The sequence below is a fragment of the Panulirus ornatus genome, chromosome 12 (assembly GCF_036320965.1).
Source record: "Panulirus ornatus isolate Po-2019 chromosome 12, ASM3632096v1, whole genome shotgun sequence".
Lineage (NCBI taxonomy): Eukaryota > Metazoa > Arthropoda > Malacostraca > Decapoda > Palinuridae > Panulirus > Panulirus ornatus.
The window spans coordinates 33,923,825-33,950,440 of NC_092235.1; the positions used below are offsets into that span (position 1 = coordinate 33,923,825).

General features: G+C 43.5%; 1 protein-coding gene across 1 annotated transcript in view; it reads right to left on the reverse strand.

Annotated features, from left to right (window-relative positions):
- The window catches only part of LOC139752246 (dynein axonemal heavy chain 5-like), a 482,070-nt gene that overhangs the window by 162,872 nt on the left and 292,582 nt on the right, over nt 1-26,616 (reverse strand). The window contains 1 exon segment of the mRNA XM_071668280.1: nt 8,466-8,596. Within this exon segment, the coding sequence (XP_071524381.1) occupies nt 8,466-8,596 (131 nt within the window).

Here is a 26,616-nt window from a genome sequence, read left to right on the forward strand (position 1 = left end):
TGATTTTGGTGATCGTTGAATGATAGGTTAGTTATGGTGATGAAAGAAGAACAGGTTTGTTATGGTAATGAAGGCCATGTTGGTTATAGTGATGGATAAAGGTAGGTAAACTATTTTCATAGATGATTGTTTGGTTGGTTATGGTAACAGAAGAAGAGCAAGTTCATTATGGTGATACAAGAAGGTTAGGTTGGTTATGATGATGAAGGAACGGCATGTTGTTTATAATTTTGGTTGCTGGGTAGGCTGGTTATGGCGATGAAGGAAGTGTAAATTGGTTATGGTGATGATTGAAGTGTAAGCTATTAATGGCGATCGAGTAAGGGTAGGTTGGTTATGATGATAGATGAAGAACAGGCAGGTTATGGTGATGGATGAAGGGGAAGTTGGTTGGTGAAGGATGAAAGGCAGGTTAATTGATGATGAAGGAAAGGCAGGTTGGTAGGTTATTGGTAAAGGGCAAGTTGGTTGGTGATGGATGAAGTACAAGTTGGTTGGTGATGGATAAAGGGCAAGTTGGTTGGTGATGATTAGAAAGCATGTTGGTTGGAGATGGATGAAGGACAGGTTGGTTGATAATGAATGAAGAGCAGGTTGGTTGGTGATGGATGAAGGGCAGGCTGGTTATGGTGATGGATGAAGGGCAGGTTGGTTCGTGAAGGATGAAGGGCAGGTTAATTGATGATGAATGAAAGGCAGGTTGGTTGGTTTTTGGTGAAGGGAAGGTTAGTTGGTGATGGATGAAGTACAAGTTGGTTGGTGATGGATAAAGGGCAAGTTGGTTGGTGATGATTAGAGAGCAGGTTGGTTGGAGACGGACGGATAAAGGACAGGTTGGTTGGTGATGGATGAAGGTCAGGTTGGTTGGAGATGGATGAAGGGCAGGTTGGTTGGTGCTGGATAAAGAGCAGGTTGGTTGATGATGGAAAAAGGGCCAGGTCGGTTGCTGATGGATGAAGAGTAGGTTGGTTGGTCAAGGATGAGGGGCAACTTGGGTGATGATGGAAGAAGGGCCAGGTTGGTTGCTGATAGATGAAGAGTAGGTTGGTTTGTTAAGGATGAGGGGCAAGTTGGTTGATGATGGATGAAAGGCAGGTTGGTGGGTGATGGATGAAGAACAAGTTGATTGGTGATGGATGAAGAGCATTTTGGTTGGTGATGGATGAGGGGCAGGTTGGCTGGTGATGGATGAAGGGCAGGTTGGTTGATGATGGATGAAAGGCAAGTTAGTTGGTCATGGATGAAGAGCAGACTGGTTGGTGATGACTGAAGAGCAGGCTGGTTGATGATGGATGAAGGGCAGGTTGGTTGGTCATTCATGAAGGGCAAGTTGGTTGGTGGTGGATGAGGGGCAGGATGGTTGGTGATGGATGAAGGGGAGGTTGATTGGTGGTGGATGAAGGGCAGGTTGGTTTATGATGGATGAAAGGCATGTTGGTAAGTGATGGATGAAGGACAGGTTTGTTGATTATGGAACAAGGGTCAGGTTGGTTGCTGATGGATGAAGAGTAGTTTGGTTGGTCAAGGAAGAGGGGCAAGTTGGTTGATGATGGATGAAGGGCAGGTAGGTTGGTGATGGATGAAGGGCAAGTTGGCTGGTTATGGATGAAGGGTAGGTTGGTTGGTGATGTATGAAGGGCAGGTTGGCTGGTGATGGATTAAAGGCAGTTGGTTGGTGATGGATGAAGGGCAGGCTGGTTGGTGATAGATAAAGTGCAAGTTGGTGGTGATGGATGAAGGGCAGGTTGTTTGATGATGGATGAAGGGCATGTTGGTTGTTGATGGATGAAGTGCAAGTTGATTGGTGATGAATGAAAGGCAGGCTGGTTGGAGATGGATGAAGGGCAGGTTGGAAGGTAATGGATGAATTGCGGGTTGTCTGATGATGGATGAAGGGCATGTTGGTTGCTGATGGATGAAGAGCAGGTTGGTTGGTGATGGATAAGTGCAGGCTGGGTGGTGACGGATGAAGAGCAGGTTGGTTGATGATGGATGAAGGGCAGGCTGGTTGGTGATAGATGAAGGACAGGTTGGTTGGTGATGGATGAAGAACAGCTTGGTTGGTGATGGATGAAGGGCAGGTTGGTTGGTGATGGATGAAGGCAGGTTGGTTAATAATGGATGAAGGGCAGGTTGGTTGGTGATGGATGAAGGGCAGGTTGGTTGGAGATGCATGAAAGGCAGCTTGGTTGGTGATAGATGAAGGGCAGGTTGGTTGATGATAGATGACGGGCAGGTTGGTTGCTGTTGGATGGAGAGCAGGTTGGTTGGTAATTGATGAAAGGCAGGTTGGTTGATGATGGATGAAGGGCAGGTTAGTTGGTGATGGATGAAGGGCAGGTTGGTTGGTCATTGATGAAGGGTAGGTTGGTTGGTGATGGATGAAGGGCAGGTTGGTTGGTGATGGATGAAGGAGAGGTTGGCTGGTCATGATGAAGGACAGGTTGGTTGGTGATGGATGAAGAACTGGTTGGTTGGTGATGGATGAAAGGCAGGTTGGTTGTTGATGGATGAAAAACAGGTTCGTTTTTGATGGATGAAGTGCAGATTGGTTGAAGATGGATTCAGAGGCAGTTGGCTGTTGATGGATGAGGTCAGGTTGGTCGGTGATGGATAAAGGGCAGGTTGGTTGGTGATGGATGAAGGGCAGATTGATTGGTGATGGATGAAGGGTAGGTTGGTTGATGATGCATGAGGGGCAGGTTGGTTAGTGATGGATGAAGGGCAGGTTGGTTGGTGATTGATGAAGGGCAGGTTGGTTGGTGATTGATGAAGAACAGGTTGGTTGGTGATTGATGAAGAACAGGTTGGTTGGTGATGGATGAAGGGCAGGTTGATTAGTGACGGATGAAGGGCAGGTTAGTCGGTGATGGATGAAGGGCAGGTTGGTTGGTGATGGATGAAGGGCAGATTGATTGGTGATGGATGAAGGGTAGGTTGGTTGACGATGCATGAAGGGCAAGCTGGTTAGTGACGGGTGAAGGGCAGGTTGGTTGGTGATGGATGAAGGGCAGGTTGGTTGGTGATTGATGAAGAACAGGTTGGTTGGTGATGGATGAAGGGCAGGTTGGTTGGGGATAGATGAAGGGCAGTTTGGTTGGTGATGGATGAAGAGATGTTGGTTGGTGATCGATGAAGGGCACGTTGGTCGGTGATGGATAAAGTGTATGTTGGTTGGAGATGGATGAAGGGCATGTTGGCTGGTAAGGGATGAAGGCAGGTTGGTTGATGGTAGATAAAGGGCAAGTTGGTTGCTGATGGATGAAGAGAAGTTTGGGTGGTAATGGATGGAGGGCAGGTTGGTTGATGTTGGATGAAGGGCAGGTTGGTTGATGATGGATGAAGTGCAGGTTGGTTGGTGACGGATGAAAGGCATGTTGGTTGGTGATGGATAAAGAGGAGGTTGGTTGGTGATGGATGAAGGGCAGATGGTTGGTGATGGATGAAGGGCAGGTTGGTGGTGAGGGATGAAGGACAGGTTGATTGGTGATGGATGAAGGGCAGGTTGGTTGGTGATGGATGAAGGGCAGTTTGGTTTGTGATAGATGAAAGGCAGGTTGGTTAGCGATGGATAAAGGGGAGGATGATTGGTGATGGATGAAGTGCGGGTTATTTTTGTGATTATCTTAAGGCAAATTGATTACAATTATTATTCCAGGGCAGGTTTGTCATGATCAAATATCAAAAGCAGGTTAGTATAGTGATAGTTGAGGGGCATGTTGGTTTTGGTAATAGTAGTTGATTTTGATTATAGATGAAAGGTAGTTCGGTTTTGGTGAACGATGAGCAGGTTGGTCATTGTGACGGATGAAGGGTAAGTTGGTTGGTGATGGATGAATGTTAGGTTAGTTGGTAATGAGAGGCAGGTTGGTTGGAGATGGATGAAGGCAGGTTGATTGGTGATGGACGAAGGGCTGGTTGGTTGGTGATGGATGAAGGGCAGATTGGTTGGTGATAGATGAAGGGCAGTCTGGTTTATGATAGATGAAAGGCATGTTGATTGGTGATGGACGAAGGGCTGGTTGGTTGGTGATGGATGAAGGGCAGGTTGGTTGGTGATGGATGAAGGACAGGTTGGTTGGTGATGGATGAAGGGCAGGTTGGTTGGATATGGATGAAGGGCAGTTTGATTGTTAATGGATGAAGGGCAGGTTGGATGATGATGGATGAAGATCAGGTTGGTTGGTGATGGATAAGGGGCAGATGGTTGGTGATGGATGAAGGGCAGGTTGGTTGGTGATGGCTGAAGGGCAAGTTGGTTGGTGATGGATGAAGGGTAGGTTGGTTATTGATGGATGAAGGGCAGGTTGGTTGGTGATGGATGAAGGGCAGGTTGGTTGGCGATGGATGAAGGGCATGTTGGTTGGTAATGGATGAAGGGTAGGTTCTTTGACGATAGATGAAGGGCAGGTTGGGTGCTGATGGATGAAGAGAAGGTTGGGTGGTAATGGATGAAGGGCAGGTTGGTTAATGTTGGTTGAATGGTAGGTCGGTTGTTAATGGATGAAGTGCAAGTTGGTTGGTGATGGATGAAGGGCAGGTTGGTTGCTGATGGATAAAGAGCAAGTCATTTGGTGCTGGATGAAGGGTAGATGGTTAATGATGGATGAAGGGCAGGTTGGTTGGTGATGGATGAAAGGAAAGTTAGTTGGTGATGGATGAAGGGCAGGTTGGTTGGTGATGGATGAATGGTAGGTTGGTTGGTGATGGATGAAGGGCAGGTTGGTTGGTGACGGATGAAGGGCAGGTTGGTTGGTGATGAATGAAGGGGAGCTTGATTGGTGATGGATGAAGGGCAGGTTGTTTTGGTGATTGTCTTAGGGCAGGATGATTACAATTATTATTCCAGGGCAGGTTTGTTATGATCAAATATCAAAAGCAGGTTAGTATAGTCATAGTTGAAGGGCATGTTTGTTTTGGTAATGGTAAATTGATTTTGATTATAGATGAAGGATAGTTCGGTTTCGTGAAGGATGGGCAGGTTGGTCATTGTGATGGATGAAGGGTAGGTTGGTTATGGTGATGAAGGAAGGGCAGGTTGATAATGGTGATCGTTGAAGGGTAGGTTAGTTATGGTGATGAAAGAACAGGTTTGTTATGGTAATGAAGGAAGGCCATGTTGGTTATAGTGATGGATGAAGGTAGGTAAACTATTTTCATAGATGATGGCTTGGTTGGTTATGGTAACAGAAGAAGAGCAAGTTCATTATGGAGATGGATGAAGGGTATGTTGGTTGGTAATGGATAAAGGTTAGGTTGATTATGATGATGATGAAGGAACGGCATGTTGGTTATAATACTGGTTGATGGGTAGGCTGGTTATGGCGATGAAGGAGGTGTAGATTGGTTATGGCGATCAAATATGGGTAGGTTGGTTATGGTGATGGATGAAGAGCAGGCTGGTTATGGTGATGGATAAAGGGCAGGTTGGTTGGTGAAGGATGAAAGGCAGGCTAATTGATGATGAAGGAAAGGCAGGTTGGTTGGTTATTGGTGAAGGGCAGGTTGGTTGGTGATAGATGAAGTACAGGTTGGTTGGTGATGGATAAAGAGTAAGTTGGTTGGTGATGATTAGAGAGCAGGTTTGTTGGAGATGGATGAAGGACAGGTTGGTTGGTAATGAATGACAGGTTGATTGATGATGGAAGAAGGGCCAGGTCGGTTGCTGATGGATGAAGAGTAGGTTAGTTGGTCAACGATCAGGGGCAAGTTGGTTGATGATGGAAGAAGGGCCAGGTTGGTTGGTGATGGATGAAGAGTAGGTTAGTTGGTCAAGGATGAGGGACAAGTTGATTGATGATGGATGAAGGGTAGGTTGGTTGGTGATGGATGAAGAACAGGTTGGTTGGTGATGGATGAAGAACAGGTTGGTTGGTGATGGATGAAGAACATTTTGGTTGGTGATGGATGAGGGACAGGTTGGCTGGTGATGGATGAAGGGCAGGTTGGCTGGTGATGGATGAAAGGCAAGTTAGTTGGTCATGGACGAAGAGCAGATTGGTTGGTGATGACTGAAGAGCAGGTTGGTTGATGATGGATTAAAGGCGGGTTGGTTGGTCATTGATGAAGGTCAGGGTGGCTGGTGTTGGATGAGGGGCAGGTTGGTTGGTGATGTATAAAGGGGAGGTTGATTGGTGGTGGCTGAAGGGCAGGTTGGTTTATGATGGATGAAAGGCATGAAGAGCAGGTTGGTTGGTGATGGATGAAGGGCAGGTTGATTGGTGATGGATTAAGGACAGGTTGGTTGATAATGGGAAGGTGGGTCAGGTTGGTTGCTGATGGATGAAGAGTTGTTTTGTTGGCCAAGGATGAGGGGCAAGTTCGTTGATGATGGATGAATGGCAGGTTGGTTGGTGATGGATGAAGGGCATGTTGGCTGGATATGGATGAAAGGTAGGTTGGTTGGTGATGTATGAAGGGAAGGTTGGCTGGTGATGGATTAAAGGCAGGTTGGTTGGTGATGGATGAAGGGCAGGTTGGTTGGTGATGGATGAAGTGCAAGTTGTTGGTGATGGTGATGGATGAAGGGCAGGTTGGTTGGTGATGGATGGAGGGCAAGTTGATTGGTGATGAATGAAAGGCAGCTTGGTTGGAGGAGGATGAAGTGCAGGTTGTTTGATGATGGATGAAGGGCAAGTTGGTTGGTGATGGATGAAGGGCAAGTTGATTGGTGATGAATGAAAGACAGGTTGGTTGGAGATGGATAAGTGCAAGCTGGGTGGTGACGGATGAAGAGCAAGTTGGTTGATGATGGATGAAGGGCAGGTTGGTTGGTAATGGATGAATTGCGGGTTGGCTGATGATGGGTGAAGGGCAGGTTGGTTGCTGATGGATAAAGAGCAGGTTGGTTGGTGATGGATAAGTGCAGGCTGGGTGGTGACGGATGAAGAGCAAGTTGGTTGATGATGGATGAAGGGCAGGTTGGTTGGTAATGGATGAATTGCGGGTTGGCTGATGATGGGTGAAGGGCAGGTTGGTTGCTGATGGATAAAGAGCAGGTTGGTTGGTGATGGATAAGTGCAGGCTGGGTGGTGACGGAAGAAGAGCAGATTGGTTGATGATGGATGAAGGGCAGGTTGGTTGGTGATGGATGAAGGGCGGGCGTTGGTGATGGATGAAGAACAGCTTGGTTGGTGATGGATGAAGGGCAGGTTGGTTGATGATGGATGAAGGGCAGGTTGGTTGGAGATGGATGAAAGGCAGGTTGGTTGGTAATAGATGAAGAGCAGGTTGGTTGATGATAGATGACGGGCAGGTTGGTTGCTGTTGGATGGAAAGCAGGTTGGTTAGTAATGGATGAAAGGCAGGTTGGTTGATGATGGATGAAGGGCAGGTTAGTTGGCGATGGATGAAGGGCAGGTTGGTTGGTGATGGATGAGGGAGAGGTTGGCTGGTCATGATGAAGGACAGGTTGGTTGGTGATGGATGAAGGACAGGTTGGTTGGTGACGGATGAAAGGCAGGTTGGTTGTTGATGGATGAAAAACAGGTTGGCTTTTGACAGATGAAGGGCAGATTGGTTGGAGATGGATAAAGGGTAAGTTGGCTGTTGATGGATGAGGGGCAGGTTGGTTGGTGATGGATGAAGGGCAGGTTGGTTGGTGATGGATGAAGGGCAGATTGGCTGGTGATGGATGAACAGTAGGTTGGTTGATGATGCATGAAGGGCAGGTTGGTTAGTGATGGATGAAGGGCAGGTTGGTTGGTGATGGATGAAGGGCAGGTTGGTTGGTGACTGATGAAGAACAGGTTGGTTGGTGATGGATGAAGGGCATGTTGGTTGGGGATGAATGAAGGGCAGGTTGGTTGGTGATGGATGAAGAGCAGGTTGGTTGGTGATGGATGAAGGGCAGATTGCTTGGTGATGAATGAAGGGCAGGTTGGTTGGTGATGGATGAAGGGCAGGCTATGATGTTAATCTATCCTTGTAATAAGAAAGTATTTGACTGGGACATTATCACTACACCAGGATGGACTCCTGCGGGGACCAGCTGAGAGGTTCATACCGACGAGCCAGCCATCTTGGTTACGACTGTGTGCCATGTAAACAGTCAGTCAGCATGATTCACATTCTTGAAGGTATGCAGTGACCTTACATGAATGACAAGCTAGATTATTTCCTCCTTAGGACACTACAGAGATCAACCACTGCGATGTATAGCATGTCAAGGACACTAGAGATCAACCGCTGCAATATATAGCTGGTCTTTAATTTGTGTGGCACATTTTCCACTAGATGGTATGATGGTTTTCTTTTTCGTAACGAGAATAATTATTAATAACCTTAACATTCAGGAGGAGTTACCTGGGAAGTGTACATAGCCTCAGTATTCAGGAGGAATTACCTGGGAAGTCTTCAAAACCTTAGTATTCAGGAAAGAGTTACATGGGAAGTGCTCGTATCATAAGTATTCAAGAGGAGTTACCTGGGAAATATTCATAACCTCAGTATTCAGGAAGAGTTACCTGGGAAGATTCCATTTGCTTAGAGAGAAACTTGAACTTGGCCATCCGTCGCTTCCAGTACTCCAGTTCATCTTGTGGCCCCGCGTCATCCGTTTCCTGCCGCAGCTGTTCCATTTCAATCAGAACCGACTCTGCAGTGCACAGCAAATATTAAAAAGGTGTAAATGACGCACATGCATATATATATATATATATATATATATATATATATATATATATATATATATATATATATATATTACTTATTTATTTTTCTTATTATACTTTGTAACTCTCCCGCGTTAGCGATATAGCGCAAGGAAACGGACGAAAGAATGGCCTAACCCACCCACATGCACATTCTATATACATACACGTCCACACTCGCAGATATACATACCTATACATCTCAACGTATACATATATATACAAACACATAGACATATACATATATGCACATGTACATAATTCATACTGTCTGCCCTTATTCATTCCCGTCGCCAACCCGCCATACATGAAATACCAATCCCTCCCCCCACATGTGCGCGAACTAGCGCTAGGAAAAGACAACAAAGGCCACATTCGTTCACACTCAGTCTCTAGCTATCATGTATAATGCACAGAAACCATAGCCACAATTTCCACATCCAGGCACCAAAAAACATTCCATGGTTTACCCCAGACGCTTCATATACCCTAGTTCAATACATTGACAGCACGTCGACCCCAGTATACCACATCGTTCCAATTCACTCTATTCCTAGCAAGCCTTTCACCATCCTACATGTTCAAGCCCCGATCACTCAAAATCTTTTGCACTCCATCTTTCCGCATCCAATTTGGTCTCCCTCTTCTTGTTCTCTCCATCTCTGAAACATATATCCTCTTTGTCAATCTTTCCTCACTCATTCTCTCCTTGTGACCAAACCATTTCAAAACACCCTCTTCTGCTCTCTCAACAACACTCTTTTTACCACCACACATCTCTTTTACCCTTTCATTACTTACTCGATCAAACCACCCCACACCACACATTGTCCTCAAACATCTCATTTCCAGCATATCCACCCTCCTCCGCACAACTCTATGTATAGCCCACACCTCGCAACCATATATCATGGTTGGAACCAATATTCCTTCAAACTTACCAATTTTTGCTTTCCAAGATAACGTTCTCGACTTCCACACATTCTTCTACGCTAACAGAAATTTCGCCTCCTCCCCCACCCTATGATTCACTTCCGCTTCCATGGTTCCATCCGCTGCCAGATCCACTCTAAAACACGTCACTTCCTCCAGTTTTTCTCCAATTAGACTTACCTCCCAGTTGACTTGTCCCTCAACCCTACTGTATCTAATGACCTTCCTAATATTCACATTTACTCTCAGCTTTCTTCTCTCACACACTTTACCAAACTCAGTGACCAGCTTCTACACTTTCTCACCCGAAACAGCCACCAGCGCAGTATAATCAGCGAACAAGAACCGACTCACTTCCCAAGCTCTTTCATCCACAACAGACTGCATACTTGCCCCTCTTTCCAAACCTCTTGCATTAACCTCCCTAACAACCCCATCCATATACATATTAAACAACCATGGAGATATCACGCACCCCTGCCGCAAACCAATATTCACTGAGAACCAATCGCTTTCCTCTCTTCCTACACGTACACATGCCTTACATCCTCGATAAAAACTTTTCACTGCTTCTAACAACTTGCCTCCCACACCATATATTCTTAATACCTTCCATAGAGCTCTCTATCAACTCTATCATATGCCTTCTCCAGATCCATAAATGCTACATACAAATCCATTTCCTTTTCTAAGTATTTCTCACATACATTCTTCAAAGCAAACACCTGATCCACACATCCTCTACCACTTCTGAAACCACAATGCTTTTCCCAAATCTGATGCTTTGTACATGCCTTCACCCTCTCAATCAATACAATCCCATATAATTTCAACGGAATACTCAACAAATTTATACCTCTGTAATTTGAGCACTCACATTTATCCCCTTTGCCTTTGTACTATGGCACTATGCAAGCATTCCGCCAATCCTCAGGCACCTCTCCAGAAGTCATACATATACATGAAATAACATTACCAACCAGTCAACAGTACAGTCACCCCCTTTTTTAATAGATTCCACTGCAGTACCATCCAAACCCGCTGCCTTGCCGGCTTTCATCTTCCGCAAAGCTTTTACTACCTCTTCTCTGTTTACCAAATCATTCTCCCTCACCCTCTCACTTTGCACACCACCTCGACCACTTTATCATTAAACACATCCAACAAACCTTCAAAATACACACTCCATCTTCTCACATCGCTAACTGCTTGTTATCACCTCCCCATTAGACCCCTTCACTGATGTTCCCATTTGTTCCCTTGTCTTACACACTTTATTTACCTCCTTCCAAAACATCTTTTTATTCTCCCTAAAATTTAATGATACTCTCTCACTACGACTCCCATTTGCCCTCTTTTTCACCTCTTCCACCCTTCTCTTGACCTGCTGCCCCTTTCTTTTATACATCTCCCAGTCATTTGCATCATTTCCCTGCAAAAATCGTCCAAATGCCTCTCTCTTCTCTTTCACTGATAATCTTACTTATTCATCCCACCACTCACTACCCTTTCTAATATGCCCACCTCCCACGATTCTCATGCCACAAGCATCTTTTGTGCAGGCCATCACTGCTTCCTTGAATACATCCCACTCCTCCCCCACTCCCTTTACATCCTTTCTTCTCACCTTTTCCCATTCTGTACTCAGTCCCTCCTAGTACTTCCTCACACAAGTCTCCTTCCTAAACTCATTTACTCTCACAAGTCTCTTCACCCAAACATTCTCTCTTCTTTTCTGAAAACCTCTGCAAATCTTCACCTTTGCCTCCACAAGATAATGATCAGACATCCCTTCAGTTGCACTTCTCAGCTCATTAACATCAAAAGTCTCACTTTCGCGCACTTATCAATTAACACGTAATCCAATAACGCTCTTTGGCCATCTCTCCTACTTACGTACGTATACTTATGCATCTCTCTCTTTTTAAACCAGGTATTCCCAATCACCAGTTCTTTTTCAGCATATAAATCTACAAGTTCTACACTATTTCCATTTACAACACTCAACACCCCAGGTAAACCAATTATTCCCTCATTGGCCACATTACTCATCTTTGCATTCAAATCAACCATCACTATAACCAGGTCTCGTGCATCAAAACTAGTAACACACTCACTCAGCTGCTACCAAAAAACTTGCATCTCATGATCTTTCTTCTCATGCCCAGGTGCATATGTACCAATAATCACCTATCTCTCTCCATCAACTTTCAGTTTTACCCATATCAATCTAGAGTTTATTTTTTTACACTCTATCACATACTCCCACCACTCCTATTTCAGGAGTAGTGCTACTACTTCCCTTGCTCTTGTCCTCTCACTAACTCTTGACTTTACTCCCAAGACATTCCCAAACCACTCTTCCCCTTTACCCTTGGGCTTCGTTTCACTCAGAGCAAAAACATCCAGGTTCCTTTCCTCAAACATACTACCTATCTCTCCTTTTTTCCTCATCTTGGTTACATCCGCACACATTTAGACACCCCAGTCTGAGACTTCGAGGAGGATGAGCACTCCCCGCGTGATTCCTCCTTCTGTTTCCCCTTTTAGAAAGTTAAATTACAAGGAGGGGAGGGTTTCTAGCTCCCCGCTCTAAACCCCTTTAGTCGACTTCTACGACACGTGAGGAATGCGTGGGAAGTATTCTTTCTCCCCTAACCCCAGGGATATACATATTGGAAAGGATCACAATTTTGCGCGTGATCAAGATATTCCTATGAGTCGACGGGGAAAATGAAACATGATAAGTTCCCAAGTGCACTTTCGTGTAATAATCACATCATCAGGAGAGACACAAGAGAGAAATATAAGTCAGTTGATATACGTTGAAGAGACGATCAGGAACGCCATTTGGTAAACATGCGATTGTCCAAGACAGACAACGAGCGTTCATAAACTTATCATTTTACAAATCTTATAAACAATAAAGTTATCTAATTTGTATAAACCATCACTAATATTAAGGTTATAATTCTTTGTGTATTTGATGATAAAAGATTCAATGATATTTCTCGTGGTGATAGAGTTAATAACTGAGATGGAATTACTCCAGTCAATACAATGATCATAGTTTTTAAGGTGATTAAACAAGGCATTTGATTCTTGACCCGCTCTTATACTATATTTATGTTGCTTAAGTCTAACAGAAAGATCCTTACCATTCTGCCCAACGTAAAAGTTATCACAATCTCCACATGGCACTTTAAAGATACATCCAAGAAAATTTTCTAGTGAATTCCTGATTAAGATAGTCTTTATAGCATAATTCTTGCTGAAGGCAAAATTTACCTTAAAGGATTTAAGCAACATGGGAATTAAATTGAAATTATTATCAAGAGGGAGAACTAAAAGATTTTTTGGGTCAATATATATATATATATATATATATATATATATATATATATATATAGGGGAAGGGGGAGAAAGAATACTGCCCACGCATTCCTCACATGTCGTAAAAGGCGACTAAAGGGGACGGGAGCGGGGGGCCAGAAACCCCCCCCTCCTTGAATTTTAACTCTAAAAGGGGAAACAGAAGGAGTCACGAGAGGAGTGCTCATCCTCCTCGAAGGCTCAGATTGGGGTGTCTAAATGTGTGTGGATGTAACCAAGATGAGAAAAATGGAGATATAGGTAGTATGTTTGAGGAAAGGGACCTGTATGTTTTGGCTCTGAATGAAACGAAGCTCAAGGGTAAAGGGGAAGAGTGGTTTCGGAATGTCTTGGGAGTAAAGTCAGGGGTTAGTGAGAGGACAAGAGCAACGGAAGGAGTAGCACTGCTCCTGAATCAGGAGTTGTGGGAGTATGTGATAGAGTGTAAGAAAGTAAATTCTAGATTGATATGGGTAAAACTGAAAGCTGATGGAGAGAGATGGGTGATTATTGGTGCATATGCATCTGGGCATGAGAAGAAAGATCTTGAGAGGCAGGTGTTTTGGGAGCAGCTGAATGAGTGTGTTAGTGGTTTTGATGCACGAGACCGGGTTATAGTGATGGATGATTTGAATGCAAAGATGAATAATGTGGCAGTTGAGGGAATAATTGGTATACATGGAGTGTTCAGTGCTGTAAATGGAAATGGTGAAGAGCTTGTAGATTTATGTGCTGAAAAAGGACTGGTGATTGGGAATACCTGGTTTAAAAAGCGAGATATACATAAGTATACGTAAGTAAGTAGGAGAGATGGCCAGAGGGAGTTGTTGGATTACGTGTTAATTGATAGACGCACGAAAGAGAGACTTTTGGATGTTAATGTGCTGAGAGGTGCAAGTGGAGGGATGTCTGATCACTATCTTGTGGAGGCGAAGGTGAAGATTTGTGGGGGTTTTCAGAAAAGAAGAGAGAATGTTGGGGTGAAGAGAGTGGTGAGAGTAAGTGAGCTTGGGAGGGAGACTTGTCTGAGGAAGTATCAGGAGAGACTGAGTACAGAATGGGAAAAGGTGAGAACAAAGGAGGTAAGGGGAGTGGGGGAGGAATGGAATGTATTTAGGGAAGCAGTGGTGGCTAGCGCAGAAGATGCTTGTAGCATAAGAAGCGTGGGAGGTGGGTTGATTAGAAAAGGTAGTGAGCGGTGGGATGAAGAAGTAAGATTATTAGTGAAAGAGAAGAGAGAGGCATTTGGACGATTATTGCAGTAAAGAAATGCAAATGAGTGGGGGAGTTATAAAAGAAAGAGGCAGGAGGTCAAGAGAAAGGTGCAAGAGGTGGAAAAAGAGGGCAAATGAGAGTTGGGGTGAGAGAGTATCATTAAATTTCAGGGAGAATAAAAAGATGTTTTGGAATGAGGTAAATAAAGTGCGTAAGACAAGGGAGCAAATGGGAACTTCAGTGAAGGGGGCTAATGGGGAGGTGATAACAAGTAGTGGTGATGTGAGAAGGAGATGGAGTGAGTATTTTGAAGGTTTGTTGAATGTGTTTGATGATAGAGTGGCAGATATAGGGTGTTTTGGTCGAGGTGGTGTGTAAAGTGAGAGGGTTAGGGAAAATGATTTGGTAAATAGAGAAGAGGTAGTAAAAGCTTTACGGAAGATGAAAGCCGGCAAGCAGCAGGTTTGGATGGTATTGCAGTGGAATTTATTAAAAAAGGGGGTGATTGAATTGTTGACTGGTTGGTAAGGTTATTTAATGTATATATGATTCATGGTGAGGTGCCTGAGGAGTGGCGGAATTCTTGCATAGTGCCATTCTACAAAGGCAAAGGGGATAAGAGTGAGTGCTCAAATTACAGAGGTATAAGTTTGTTGAGTATTCCTCGTAAATTGTATGGGAGGGTATTGATTGAGAGGGTGAAGGCATGTACAGAGCATCAGATTGGGGAAGAGCAGTGTGGTTTCAGAAGTGGTAGAGGATGTGTGGATCAGGTGTTTGCTTTGAAGAATGTATGTGAGAAATACTTAGAAAAACAAGTGGATTTGTATGTAGCATTTATGAATCTGGAGAAGGCATATGATAGAGTTGATAGAGATGCTCTGTGGAAGGTTTTAAGAATATATGGTGTGGGAGGCAAGTTGTTAGAAGCAGTGAAAAGTTTTTATCGAGGATGTAAGGCATATGTACGTGTGGGAAGAGAGGAAAGTGATTGGTTCTCAGTGAATATGGGTTTGCGGCAGGGGTGTGTGATGTCTCCATGGTTGTTTAATTTGTTTGTGGATGGGGTTGTTAGGGAGGTGAATGCAAGAGTTTTGGAAAGAGGGGCGAGTATGCAGTCTGTTGTGGATGAGAGAGCTTGGGAAGTGAGTCAGTTGTTGTTCGCTGATGATACAGCGCTGGTGGGTGATTCATGTAAGAAACTGCAGAAGCTGGTGACTGAGTTTGGTAAAGTGTGTGAAAGAAGACAGTTAAGAGTAAATGTGAATAAGAGCAAGGTTATTAGGTACAGTAGGGTTGAGGGTTAAGTCAATTGGGAGGTAAGTTTGAATGGAGAAAAACTGGAGGAAGTAAAGTGTTTTAGATATCTGGGAGTGGATCTGGCAGCGGATGGAACCATGGAAGCGGAAGTGAATCATAGGGTTGGGGAGGGGGTGAAAATTTTGGGAGCCTTGAAGAATGTTTGGAAGTCGAGAAAATTATATCGGAAAGCAAAAATGGGTATGTTTGAAGGAATAGTTGTTCCAACAATGTTGTATGGTTGTGAGGCGTAGGCTATGGATAGAGTTGTGCGCAGGGGGGTGAATGTGCTGGAAATAAGATGTTTGAGGACAATATGTGGTGTGAGGTGGTTTGATCGAGAAAGTAATGTAAGGGTAAGAGAGATGTGTGGAAATAAAAAAAGTGTGGTTGAGACAGCAGAAGAGGGTGTTTTGAAATGGTTTGGTCACATAGAGAGAAAGAGAGAAAGGGAGACTTTTGGATGTTAATGTGCTGAGAGGTGCAACTGGAGGGATGTCTGATCATTATCTTGTGGAGGCGAAGGTGAAGATTTGTGGGGGTTTTCAGAAAAGAAGAGAGAATGTTGGGGTGAAGAGAGTGGTAAGAGTAAGTGAGGTTGGGAAGGAGACTTGTCTGAGGAAGTATCAGGAGAAACTGAGTACAGAATGGAAAAAGGTGAGAACAAAGGAGGTAAGGGGAGTGGGGGAGGAATGGGATGTATTTCGGGAAGCAGTGATGGCTTGCGCAAAAGATGCTTGTGGCATGAGAAGAGTGGGAGGTGGGTTGATTAAAAAAGGTAATGAGTGGTGGGATGAAGAACTAAGATTATTAGTGAAAGAGAAGAGAGAGGCATTTGGACGATTATTGCAGGGAAAAAATGCAAATGAGTGGGAGAGGCATAAAAGAAAGAGGCAAGAGGTCAAGAGAAAGGTGCAAGAGATGAAAAAGGGGGCAAATGAGAGTTGGGGTGAGAGAGTATCATTAAATTTCATGGAGAATAAAAAGATGTTTTGCAAGGAGGTAAATAAAGTGCGTAAGACAAGGGAGCAAATGGGAACTTCAGTGAAGGGGCTAGTGGGGAGGTGATAACAAGTAGTGGTGATGTGAGAGGGAGATGGAGTGAGTATTTTGAAGGTTTGTTGAATGTGTTTAATGATAGAGTGGCAGATATAGGGTGTTTTGGTCAAGGTGGTGTGCAAAGTGAGAGGGTTAGGGAAAATGATTTGGTAAATAGAGAAGAGGTAGTAAAAGCTTTACGAAAGATGAAAGCCGTCAAGGCAGCAGGTGTGGATGGTATTGCAGTGGAATTTATTGAAAAAGGGGGTGATTGAATTGTTTACTGGTTGGTAAGGTTATTTAATGTATGCATGATTCATGGTGAGGTGCCTGAGGAGTGGCGGAATTCTTGCATAGTACCATTGTACAAAGGCAAAGGGGATAAGAGTGAGTGCTCAAATTACAGAGGTATAAGTTTGTTGAGTATTCCTGGTAAATTATATGGGAGGGTATTGATTGAGAGGGTGAAGGCATGTACTGAGCATCAGATTGGGGAAGAGCAGTGTGGTTTCAGTAGTGGTAGAAGATGTGTGGATCAGGTGTTTGATTTGAAGAATGTATGTGAGAAATACTTAGAAAAACAAATGGATTTGCGTGTAGCATTTATGGATCTGGAGAAGGCATATGATAGAGTTGAAAGAGATGCTCTGTGGAGGGTTTTAAGAATATATGGTGTGGGAGGCAAGTTGTTAGAAGCAGTGAAAAGTTTTTATCGAGGATGTAAGGGATGTGTACGTGTAGGCAGAGAGGAAAGTGATTGGTTCTCAGTGAATGTGGGTTTGCGGCAGGGATGTACGATGTCTCTATGGTTGTTTAATTTGTTTATGGATGGGGTTGTTAGGGAGGTGAATGCAAGAGTTTGGAAAGAGGGGCAAGTATGCAGTCTGTTGTGGATGAGAGAGCTTGGGAAGTGAGTCAGTTGTTGTTCGCTGATGATACATCGCTGGTGGCTGATTCATGTAAGAAACGGCAGAAGCTGGAGACTGAGTTTGGTAAAGTGTGTGAAAGAAGAAAGTTAAGAGTAAATGTGAATAAGAGCAAGATTATTAGGTACAGTAGGGTTGAGGGTCAAGTCAATTGGGAGGTAAGTTTGAATGGAGAAAAACTGGAGGAAGTAAAGTGTTTTAGATATCTGGGAGTGGATCTGGCAGCGGATGGAACCATGGAAGCGGAAGTGAATCATAGGGTTGGGGAGGGGGTGAAAATTTTGCGAGCCTTGAAGAATGTTTGGAAGTCGAGAAAATTATATCGGAAAGCAAAAATGGGTATGTTTGAAGGAATAGTTGTTCCAACAATGTTGTATGGTTGTGAGGCGTAGGCTATGGATAGAGTTGTGCGCAGGGGGGTGAATGTGCTGGAAATGAGATGTTTGAGGACAATATGTGGTGTGAGGTGGTTTGATCGAGAAAGTAATGTAAGGGTAAGAGAGATGTGTGGAAATAAAAAGAATGTGGTTGAGAGAGCAGAAGAGGGTGTTTTGAAATGGTTTGGTCACATGGAGAGAATGAGTGAGGAAAGATTGACCAAGAGGGTATATGTGTCAGAGTTGGAGGGAACGAGAAGTGGGAGACCAAATTGAAGGTGGAAAGATGGAGTGAAAAAGATTTTTGTGATCGGGGCCTGAACATGCAGTAGGGTGAAAGGCGTGCAAGGAATAGAGTGAATTGGATCGATGTGCTATACCGGGGTCGACGAGCTGTCAATGGATTGAACCAGGGCATGTGAAGCGTCTGTTGTAAACCATGGAAAGTTGTGTGGGGCCTGGATGTGGAAAAGAAGCAATGGTTTCGGTGAATTATTACATGACAGCTACAGATCGAGTGTGTCGAATGGGGCCTTTGGTGTCTTTTCCTAGCGCTACCTTGCACACATAAGGGGGAGGGGGTTGTAATGCCATGTGTGGCGAGGTGGCGATGGGAACAAATAAAGGCAGACAGTATGAATTATGAACATGTGTATATATGTAGATGTCTGGGTGTGTATATATATGTGTACATTGAGATGTATAGGTATGTATATTTGCGTGTGTGGACGTGTATGTATATACATGTGTATGTGGGAGGGTTGGGCCATTCTTTCGTCTGTTTCCTTGCGCTACCTTAGTAACGCGGGAGACAGCGACAAAGAAAAATAAATGAAATATAATATATATATATATATATATATATATATATATATATATATATATATATATATATATATATATATATATATTTTTTTCTTTTTTTTCCTTTTCCTTTGTCGCTGTCTCCCGCGTTTGCGAGGTAGCGCAAGGAAACAGACGAAAGAAATGGCAAAACCCACCCCCATACACATGTATATACATACGTCCACACACGCAAATATACATACCTACACAGCTTTCCATGGTTTACCCCAGACGCTTCACATGCCCTGATTCAATCCACTAACAGCACGTCAACCCCGGTATTCCACATCGATCCAATTCACTCTATTCCTTGCCCTCCTTTCACCCTCCTGCATGTTCAGGCCCCGATCACTCAAAATCTTTTTCACTCCATCTTTCCAACTCCAATTTGGTCTCCCACTTCTCCTCGTTCCCTCCACCTCCGACACATATATCCTCTTGGTCAATCTTTCCTCACTCATTCTCTCCATGTGCCCAAACCATTTCAAAACACCCTCTTCTGCTCTCTCAACAACGATCTTTTTATTTCCACACATCTCTCTTACCCTTACGTTATTTACTCGGTCAAACCACCTCACACCACACATTGTCCTCAAACATCTCATTTCCAGCACATCCATCCTCCTACGCACAACTCTATCCATAGCCCACGCCTCGCAACCATACAACATTGTTGGAACCACTATTCCTTCAAACATACCCATTTTTGCTTTCCGAGATAATGTTCTCGACTTCCACACATTCTTCAAGGCTCCCAGGATTTTTTGCCCCCTCCCCCACCCTATGATCCACTTCCGCTTCCATGGTTCCATCCGCTGCCAGATCCACTCCCAGATATCTAAAACACTTTACTTCCTCCAGTTTTTCTCCATTCAAACTTACCTCCCAGTTGACATGACCCTCAACCCTACTCTACCTAATTACCTTGCTCTTATTCACATTTACTCTTAACTTTCTTCTTTCACACACTTTACCAAACTTAGTCACCAGCTTCTGCAGTTTCTCACATGAATCAGCCACCAGCGCTGTATCATCAGCGAACAACAACTGACTCACTTCCCAGGCTCTCACATCCACAACAGACTTCATACTTACCCCTCTTTCCAAAACTCTTGCATTCACCTCCCTAACAACCCCATCCATAAACAAATTAAACAACCATGGAGACATCACACACCCCTGCCGCAAACCTACATTCACTGAGAACCAATCACTTTCCTCTCTTCCTACACGTACACATCCCTTACATCCTCGATAAAAACTTTTCACTGCTCCTAACAACTTGCCTCCCACACCATATATTCTTAATACCTTCCACAGAGCATCTCTATCAACTCTATCATATGCCTTCTGCAGATCCATAGATGCTACATACAAATCCATTTGCTTTTCTAAGTATTTCTCACATACATTCTTCAAATCAAACACCTGATCCACACATCCTCTACCACTTCTGAAACCACACTGCTCTTCCCCAATCTGATGCTCTGTACATGCCTTCACCCTCTCAATCAATACCCTCCCATATAATTTACCAGGAATACTCAACAAACTTATAACTCTGTAATTTGAGCACTCACTCTTATCACCTTTGCCTTTGTACAATGGCACTATGCACGCATTCCGCCAATCCTCAGGCACCTCACCATGAGTCATACATACATTAAATAACCTAACCAACCAGTCAATAATACAGTCACCCCCTGTTTTAATAAATTCCACTGCAATACCATCCAAACCTGCTGCCTTGCCGGCTTTCATCTTCCGCAAAGCTTTTACTACCTCTTCTCTGTTTATCAAATCATTTTCCCTAACCCTCTCACTTTGCACACCACCTCGACCAAAACACCCTATATATGCCACTCTATCATCAAACACATTCAACAAACCTTCAAAATACTCACTCCATCTCCTTCTCACATCACCACTACTTGTTATCACCTACCCATTAGCGCCCTTCACTGAAGTTCCCATTTGCTCCCTTGTCTTAAGCACTTTATTTACCTCCTTCCAGAACATCTTTTTATTCTCCCTAAAATTTAATGATACTCTCTCACCCCAACTCTCATTTGCCCTCTTTTTCACCTCTTGCACCTTTCTCTTGACCTCCTGTCTCTTTCTTTTATACATCTCCTATTCAATTGCATTTTTTCCTCGCAAAAATAGTCCAAATGCCTCTCTCTTCTCTTTCACTAATAATCTTACTTCTTCATCCCACCACTCACTAACCATTCTAATCAACCCACCTCCCACTCATCTCATGCCACATGCATCTTTTGCGCAATCCATCACTGATTCCCTAAAGACATCCCATTCCTCCCCCACTTCCCTTACATTCATTGTTCTCACCTTTTTCCATTCTGTACTCAGTTTCTCCTGATACTTCCTCACACAAGTCTTCTTCCCAAGCTCACTTATTCTCACCACCCTCTTCACCCCAACATTCACTCTTCTTTTCTGAAAACCCATACAAATCTTCACCTTAGCCTTCACAAGATAATGATCAGACATCCCTCCAGTTGCACCTCTCAGCACATTAACATCCAAAAGTTTCTCTTTCGCGCGCCTGTCAATTAACACGTAATCCAATAACGCTCTCTGGCCATATCTCCTACTTACATACGTATACTTATGTATATGTCGCTTTTTAAACCAGGTATTCTCAATCACCAGTCCTTTTTCAGCACATAAATCTACAAGCTCTTCACCATTTCCATTTACAACACTGAACACCCCTTGTATACCAATTATTCCCTCAACTGCCACATTACTCAGCTCTGCATTCAAATCACCCATCACTATAACCCGGTCTCGTGCATCAAAACCACTAACACACTCATTCAGTTGCTCCCAAAACACTTGCCTCTCATGATCTTTCTTCTCATGCCCAGGTGCATATGCACTAATAATCACCCATCACTCTCCATCAACTTTCAGTTTTACCCATATTAATCGAGAATTTACTTTCTTACATTCTATCACATACTCCCACAACTCCTGTTTCAGAAGTACTGCTACTCCTTCCCTTGCTCTTGTCTTCTCACTAACCCCTGACTTTACTACCAATACATTCCCAAACCACTCTTCACCTTTACCCTTGGGCTTCGTTTCACTCAGAGCCAAAACATCCAGGTTCCTTTCCTCAAACATACTACCTATCTCTCCTTTTTTCACATCTTAGTTACATCCACACACATTTAGACACCCCAGTCTGAGCCTTCGAGGAGGATATATATATATATATATATATATATATATATATATATATATATATATATATATATATATATATATATATATATATATATATATATATATATATATATATATATATATATATATATATATATATATATATATATATATAAGAGCAAGGTTATTAGATACAGTAGGGTTGAGGGTCAAGTCAATTGGGAGGTAAGTTTGAATGGAGAAAAACTGCAGGAAGTAAAGTGTTTTAGATATCTGGGAGTGGATCTGGCAGCGGATGGAACCATGGAAGCGGAAGTGGATCATAGGGTGGGGGAGGGGGCAAAAATTCTGGGAGCCTTGAAGAATGTGTGGAAGTCGAGAACATTATCTCGGAAAGCAAAAATGGGTATGTTTGAAGGAATAGTGTTTCCAACAATGTTATATGGTTGCGAGGCGTGGGATATGGATAGAGTTGTGCGCAGGAGAATGGATGTGCTGGAAATGAGATGTTTGAGCACAATGTGTGGTTTTAGGTGGTTTGATCGAGTAAGTAACGTAAGGGCAAGAGAGATGTGTGGAAATAAAAAGAGCGTGGTTGAGAGAGCAGAAGAGGGTGTTTTGAAATGGTTTGGGCACATGGAGAGGATGAGTGAGGAAAGATTGACCAAGAGGATATATGTGTCGGAGGTGGAGGGAACAAGGAGAAGAGGGAGACCAAATTGGAGGTGGAAAGATGGAGTGAAAAAGATTTTGTGTGATCGGGGCCTGAACATGCAGGAGGGTGAAAGGAGGGCAAGGAATAGAGTGAATTGGAGCGATGCGGTATACCGGGATTGACGTGCTGTCAGTGGATTGAATCAAGGCATGTGAAGCGTCTGGGGTAAGCCATGGAAAGCTGTGTAGGTATGTATATTTGCGTGTGTGGACGTATGTGTGTGTATGTGTATATGTATATATATATGTATATTATCCCTGGGGATAGGGGAGAAAGAATACTTCCCACGTATTCCCTGCGTGTCGTAGAAGGCGACTAAAAGGGGAGGGAGCGGGGGGCTGGAAATCCACCCCTCTCAATTTTTTTTAATTTTCCAAAAGAAGGAACAGAGAAGGGGGCCAGGTGAGGATATTCCCCCATTGGCCCAGTTCTCTGTTCTTAACGCTACCTCGCTAACGCGGGAAATGGCGAATAGTTTGAAAAAAAAAATATATATATATATATATATACATATATATATATATATATATATATATATATATATATATATATATATATATATATATATATATATATATATATATATATTTATATATATATTTATTTTTTTATCTATTTATTTATTTTGCTTTCTCTCTGTCTCCCGCGTTAGCGAGGTACAGGAAGGAAACAGACGAAAGAAATGGCCCAACTCACTAACATACACATGTACATACAAACACGTCCACCCTCACAAATATATATATACCTATACATCTCAATGTACACATATATATATACACACAGAGATATACATATATACACATGTACATAATTCATACTGTCTGCCTTTATTTATTCCCATCGCCACCCCGCCACACATGGAATAACAACCCCCTCCCCCCTCATGTGTGCGAGGTAGCGCTAGGAAAAGACAACAAAGGCCCCATTCGTTCACACTCATTATCTAGCTGTCATGTGATAATGCACCGAAACCACAGCTCCTTTTCCATAACCAGGTAACACAGAACTTTCCATTGTTTACCCGAGACGCTTCATATGCCCTGGTTCAATCCACTGATAGCACGTCGACCCCGGTATACCACATCGTTCCAAATCACTCTATTCCTTACACGCCTTTCACCTTCCTGCATGTTCAGGCCCCGATCACTCAAAATCTTTTTCACTCCATCTTTCCACCTCCAATTTCGTCTCCCACTTCTCCTCGGTCCCTCCACCTCTGACACATATATCCTCTTGGTCAATCTTTCCTCACTCATTCTCTCCATGTGACCAAACCATTTCAAAACACCCTCTTCTGCTCTCTCAACCATACTCTTTTTATTTCAACACATCTCTCTTACCCTTACATTACTTTCTCCATCAAACTACCTCATACCAAATTTGTACTCAAACCTCTCATTTCCAACATATCCACCCTCCTGCGCACAACTCTATCCATAGGCCAGGCGTCGCAACCATACAACATTGTTGGAACCACTCTCCCTTCAAACATACCCATTTTTGCTTTCCGAGATAATGTTCTCGACTTCCAAACATTCTTCAAGGCTCCCAGAATTTTTGCCCCCTCCCCCACCCTATGATTCACTTCCGCTTCCAAGGTTCCATCCGCTGTCAGATCCACTCCCTTACCAACCGGTCAACAATACAGTCACCCCCTTTTTTAATAAATTCCACTGCAATACCATCTAAACCTGCTGCCTTACCAGCTTTCATCTTACGCAAAGTTTTTACTACCTCTTCTCTGTTTACCGAATCATTTTCCTAACCCTCTCACTTTGCACACCACCTCGACCAAAACACCCTATATCTGCCACTCTATCATCAAACACATTCAACAAACCTTGAAAATATTCACTCCATCTCCTTCTCACATCACCACTACTTGTTGTCACCTACCCATTAGCCCCTTTCAATGAAGTTCCCATTTGCTCCCTTGCCTTACGCACTTTATTTACCTCCTTCCAAAACATCTTGTTATTCTCCCAAAAATTTAATGATACTCTCTCACCCCAACGCTCATTTGGCCTCTTTTTCACCTCGTGCACCTTTCTCTTGACCTCCTGCCTCTTTCTTTTATACCTCTCCCACTCATTTGCATTTTTTTTCCCTGCAAAAATCGTCCAAATGCCTCTCTCTTCTCTTTCATTAATAATCTTATTTCTTCATCCCAACACTCACTACCCTTTCTAATCAACCCACCTCCCACGCTTCTCATGCCACAAGCATCTTTTGCGCAATCCATCACTGATTCCCTAAATACATCCCATTCCTCCCCCACTCCCCTTACCTCCTTTGTTTTCACCTTTTTCCATTCTGTACTCAGTCTCTCCTGGTATTTCCTCACACCAGTCTCCTTCCCAAGTTCACTTACTCTCACCACTCTCTTCACCCCAACATTCTCTCTTCTTTTCTGAAAACCCCTACAAATCTTCACCTTCGCCTCCACAAGATAATGATCAGACATCCCTCCAGTTGCAACTCTCAGCACATTAACATCCAAAAGTCTCTCTTTCGCGCGCCTATCAATTAACACGTAATCCAATAACGCTTTCTGGCCATCTCTCCTACTTACATACGTATACTAATGTATATCTCGCTTTTTAAACCAGGTATTCCCAATCACCAGTCCTTTCTCAACACACAAATCCACAAGCTCTTCACCATTTCCATTTACATCACTGAACACCCCATGTATACCAATTATTCCTTCAACTGAAACATTACTCACCATTGCATTCAAATCACCCATCACTATAATCCAGTCTTGTGCATGAAAACCACTAACACACTCATTCAGCTGCTCCTAAAACACTTACCTATCATGATCTTTCTTCTCATGCCCAGGTGCATATGCACCAATAATCACCCATCTCTCTCCATCAACTTTCAGTTTTACCCATATCATAAATATATATGATATATATGGGGATGAGAGAGCTTGGGAAGTGAGTCAGTTGTTCGCTGATGATAGAGCGCTGGTGGCTGATTCATATGAGAAACGGCAGAAGCTGGTGACAGAGTTTGGTAAAGTGTGTGAAAGAAGAAAGTTAAGAGTAAATGTGAATAAGAACAAGGTTAATAGGTGCAGTAGGGTTGAGGGTCAAGTCAATTGGGAGGTAAGTTTGAATGCAGAAAAACTGGAGGAAGCAAAGTGTTTTAGATATCTGGGAGTGGATCTGGCAGCGGATGGAACCATGGAAGCGGAAGTGAATCATAGGGTGGGGGAAGGGGCGAAAATCCTGGGAGCCTTGAAGAATGTGTGGAAGTCGAGAACATTATCTCGGAAAGCAAAAATGGCTATATTTGAAGGAATAGTTATTCCAATAATGTTGTATGGTTGCGAGGTGTGGGCTATGGATAGAGTTGTGCGCAGGAGGGTGGATGTGCTGGAAATGAGATGTTTGAGGACAATATGTGGTGTGAGGTGGTTTGATCGAGTAAGTAATGTAAGGGAAAGAGAGATGTTTCGAAGTAAGAAGAGCGTGGTTGAGAGAGCAGAAGAGGGTTTTTTGAAATGATTTGGGTACATGGAGAGAATGAGTGAGGAAAGATTGACCAAGAGGATATGTGGGTCGGAGGTGGAAGGAACGAGGAGAAGTGGGAGACCAAATTGGACGTGGAAAGATGGAGTGAAAAAGATTTTGAGTGATCGGGGCCTGAACATGCAGGAGGGTGAAAGGTGGGCAAGGAATAGAGTGAATTGGATCGATGTGGTATACTGGGGTCGACGTACTGTCAATGGATTGAATCAAGGCATGTGAAGCGTCTGAGATAAACCATGGAAAGTTCTGTGGGGCCTGGATGTGGAAAGGGAGCTGTGGTTTCGGGTATTATTGCATGACAGCTAGAGGCTGTGAACGAATGAGGCCTTTGTTGTCTTTTCCTAGCGCTAACTCGCACACATGAGGTGGGAGGGGGATGTTATTCCATCTGTGGCGAGGTGGCGATGGGAATGAATAAAGGCAGACAGTGTGAATTGTGTGCATGTGTATATATGTATATGTCTGTGTGTGTATATATATATGTGCACATTGAGATGTATGGATATG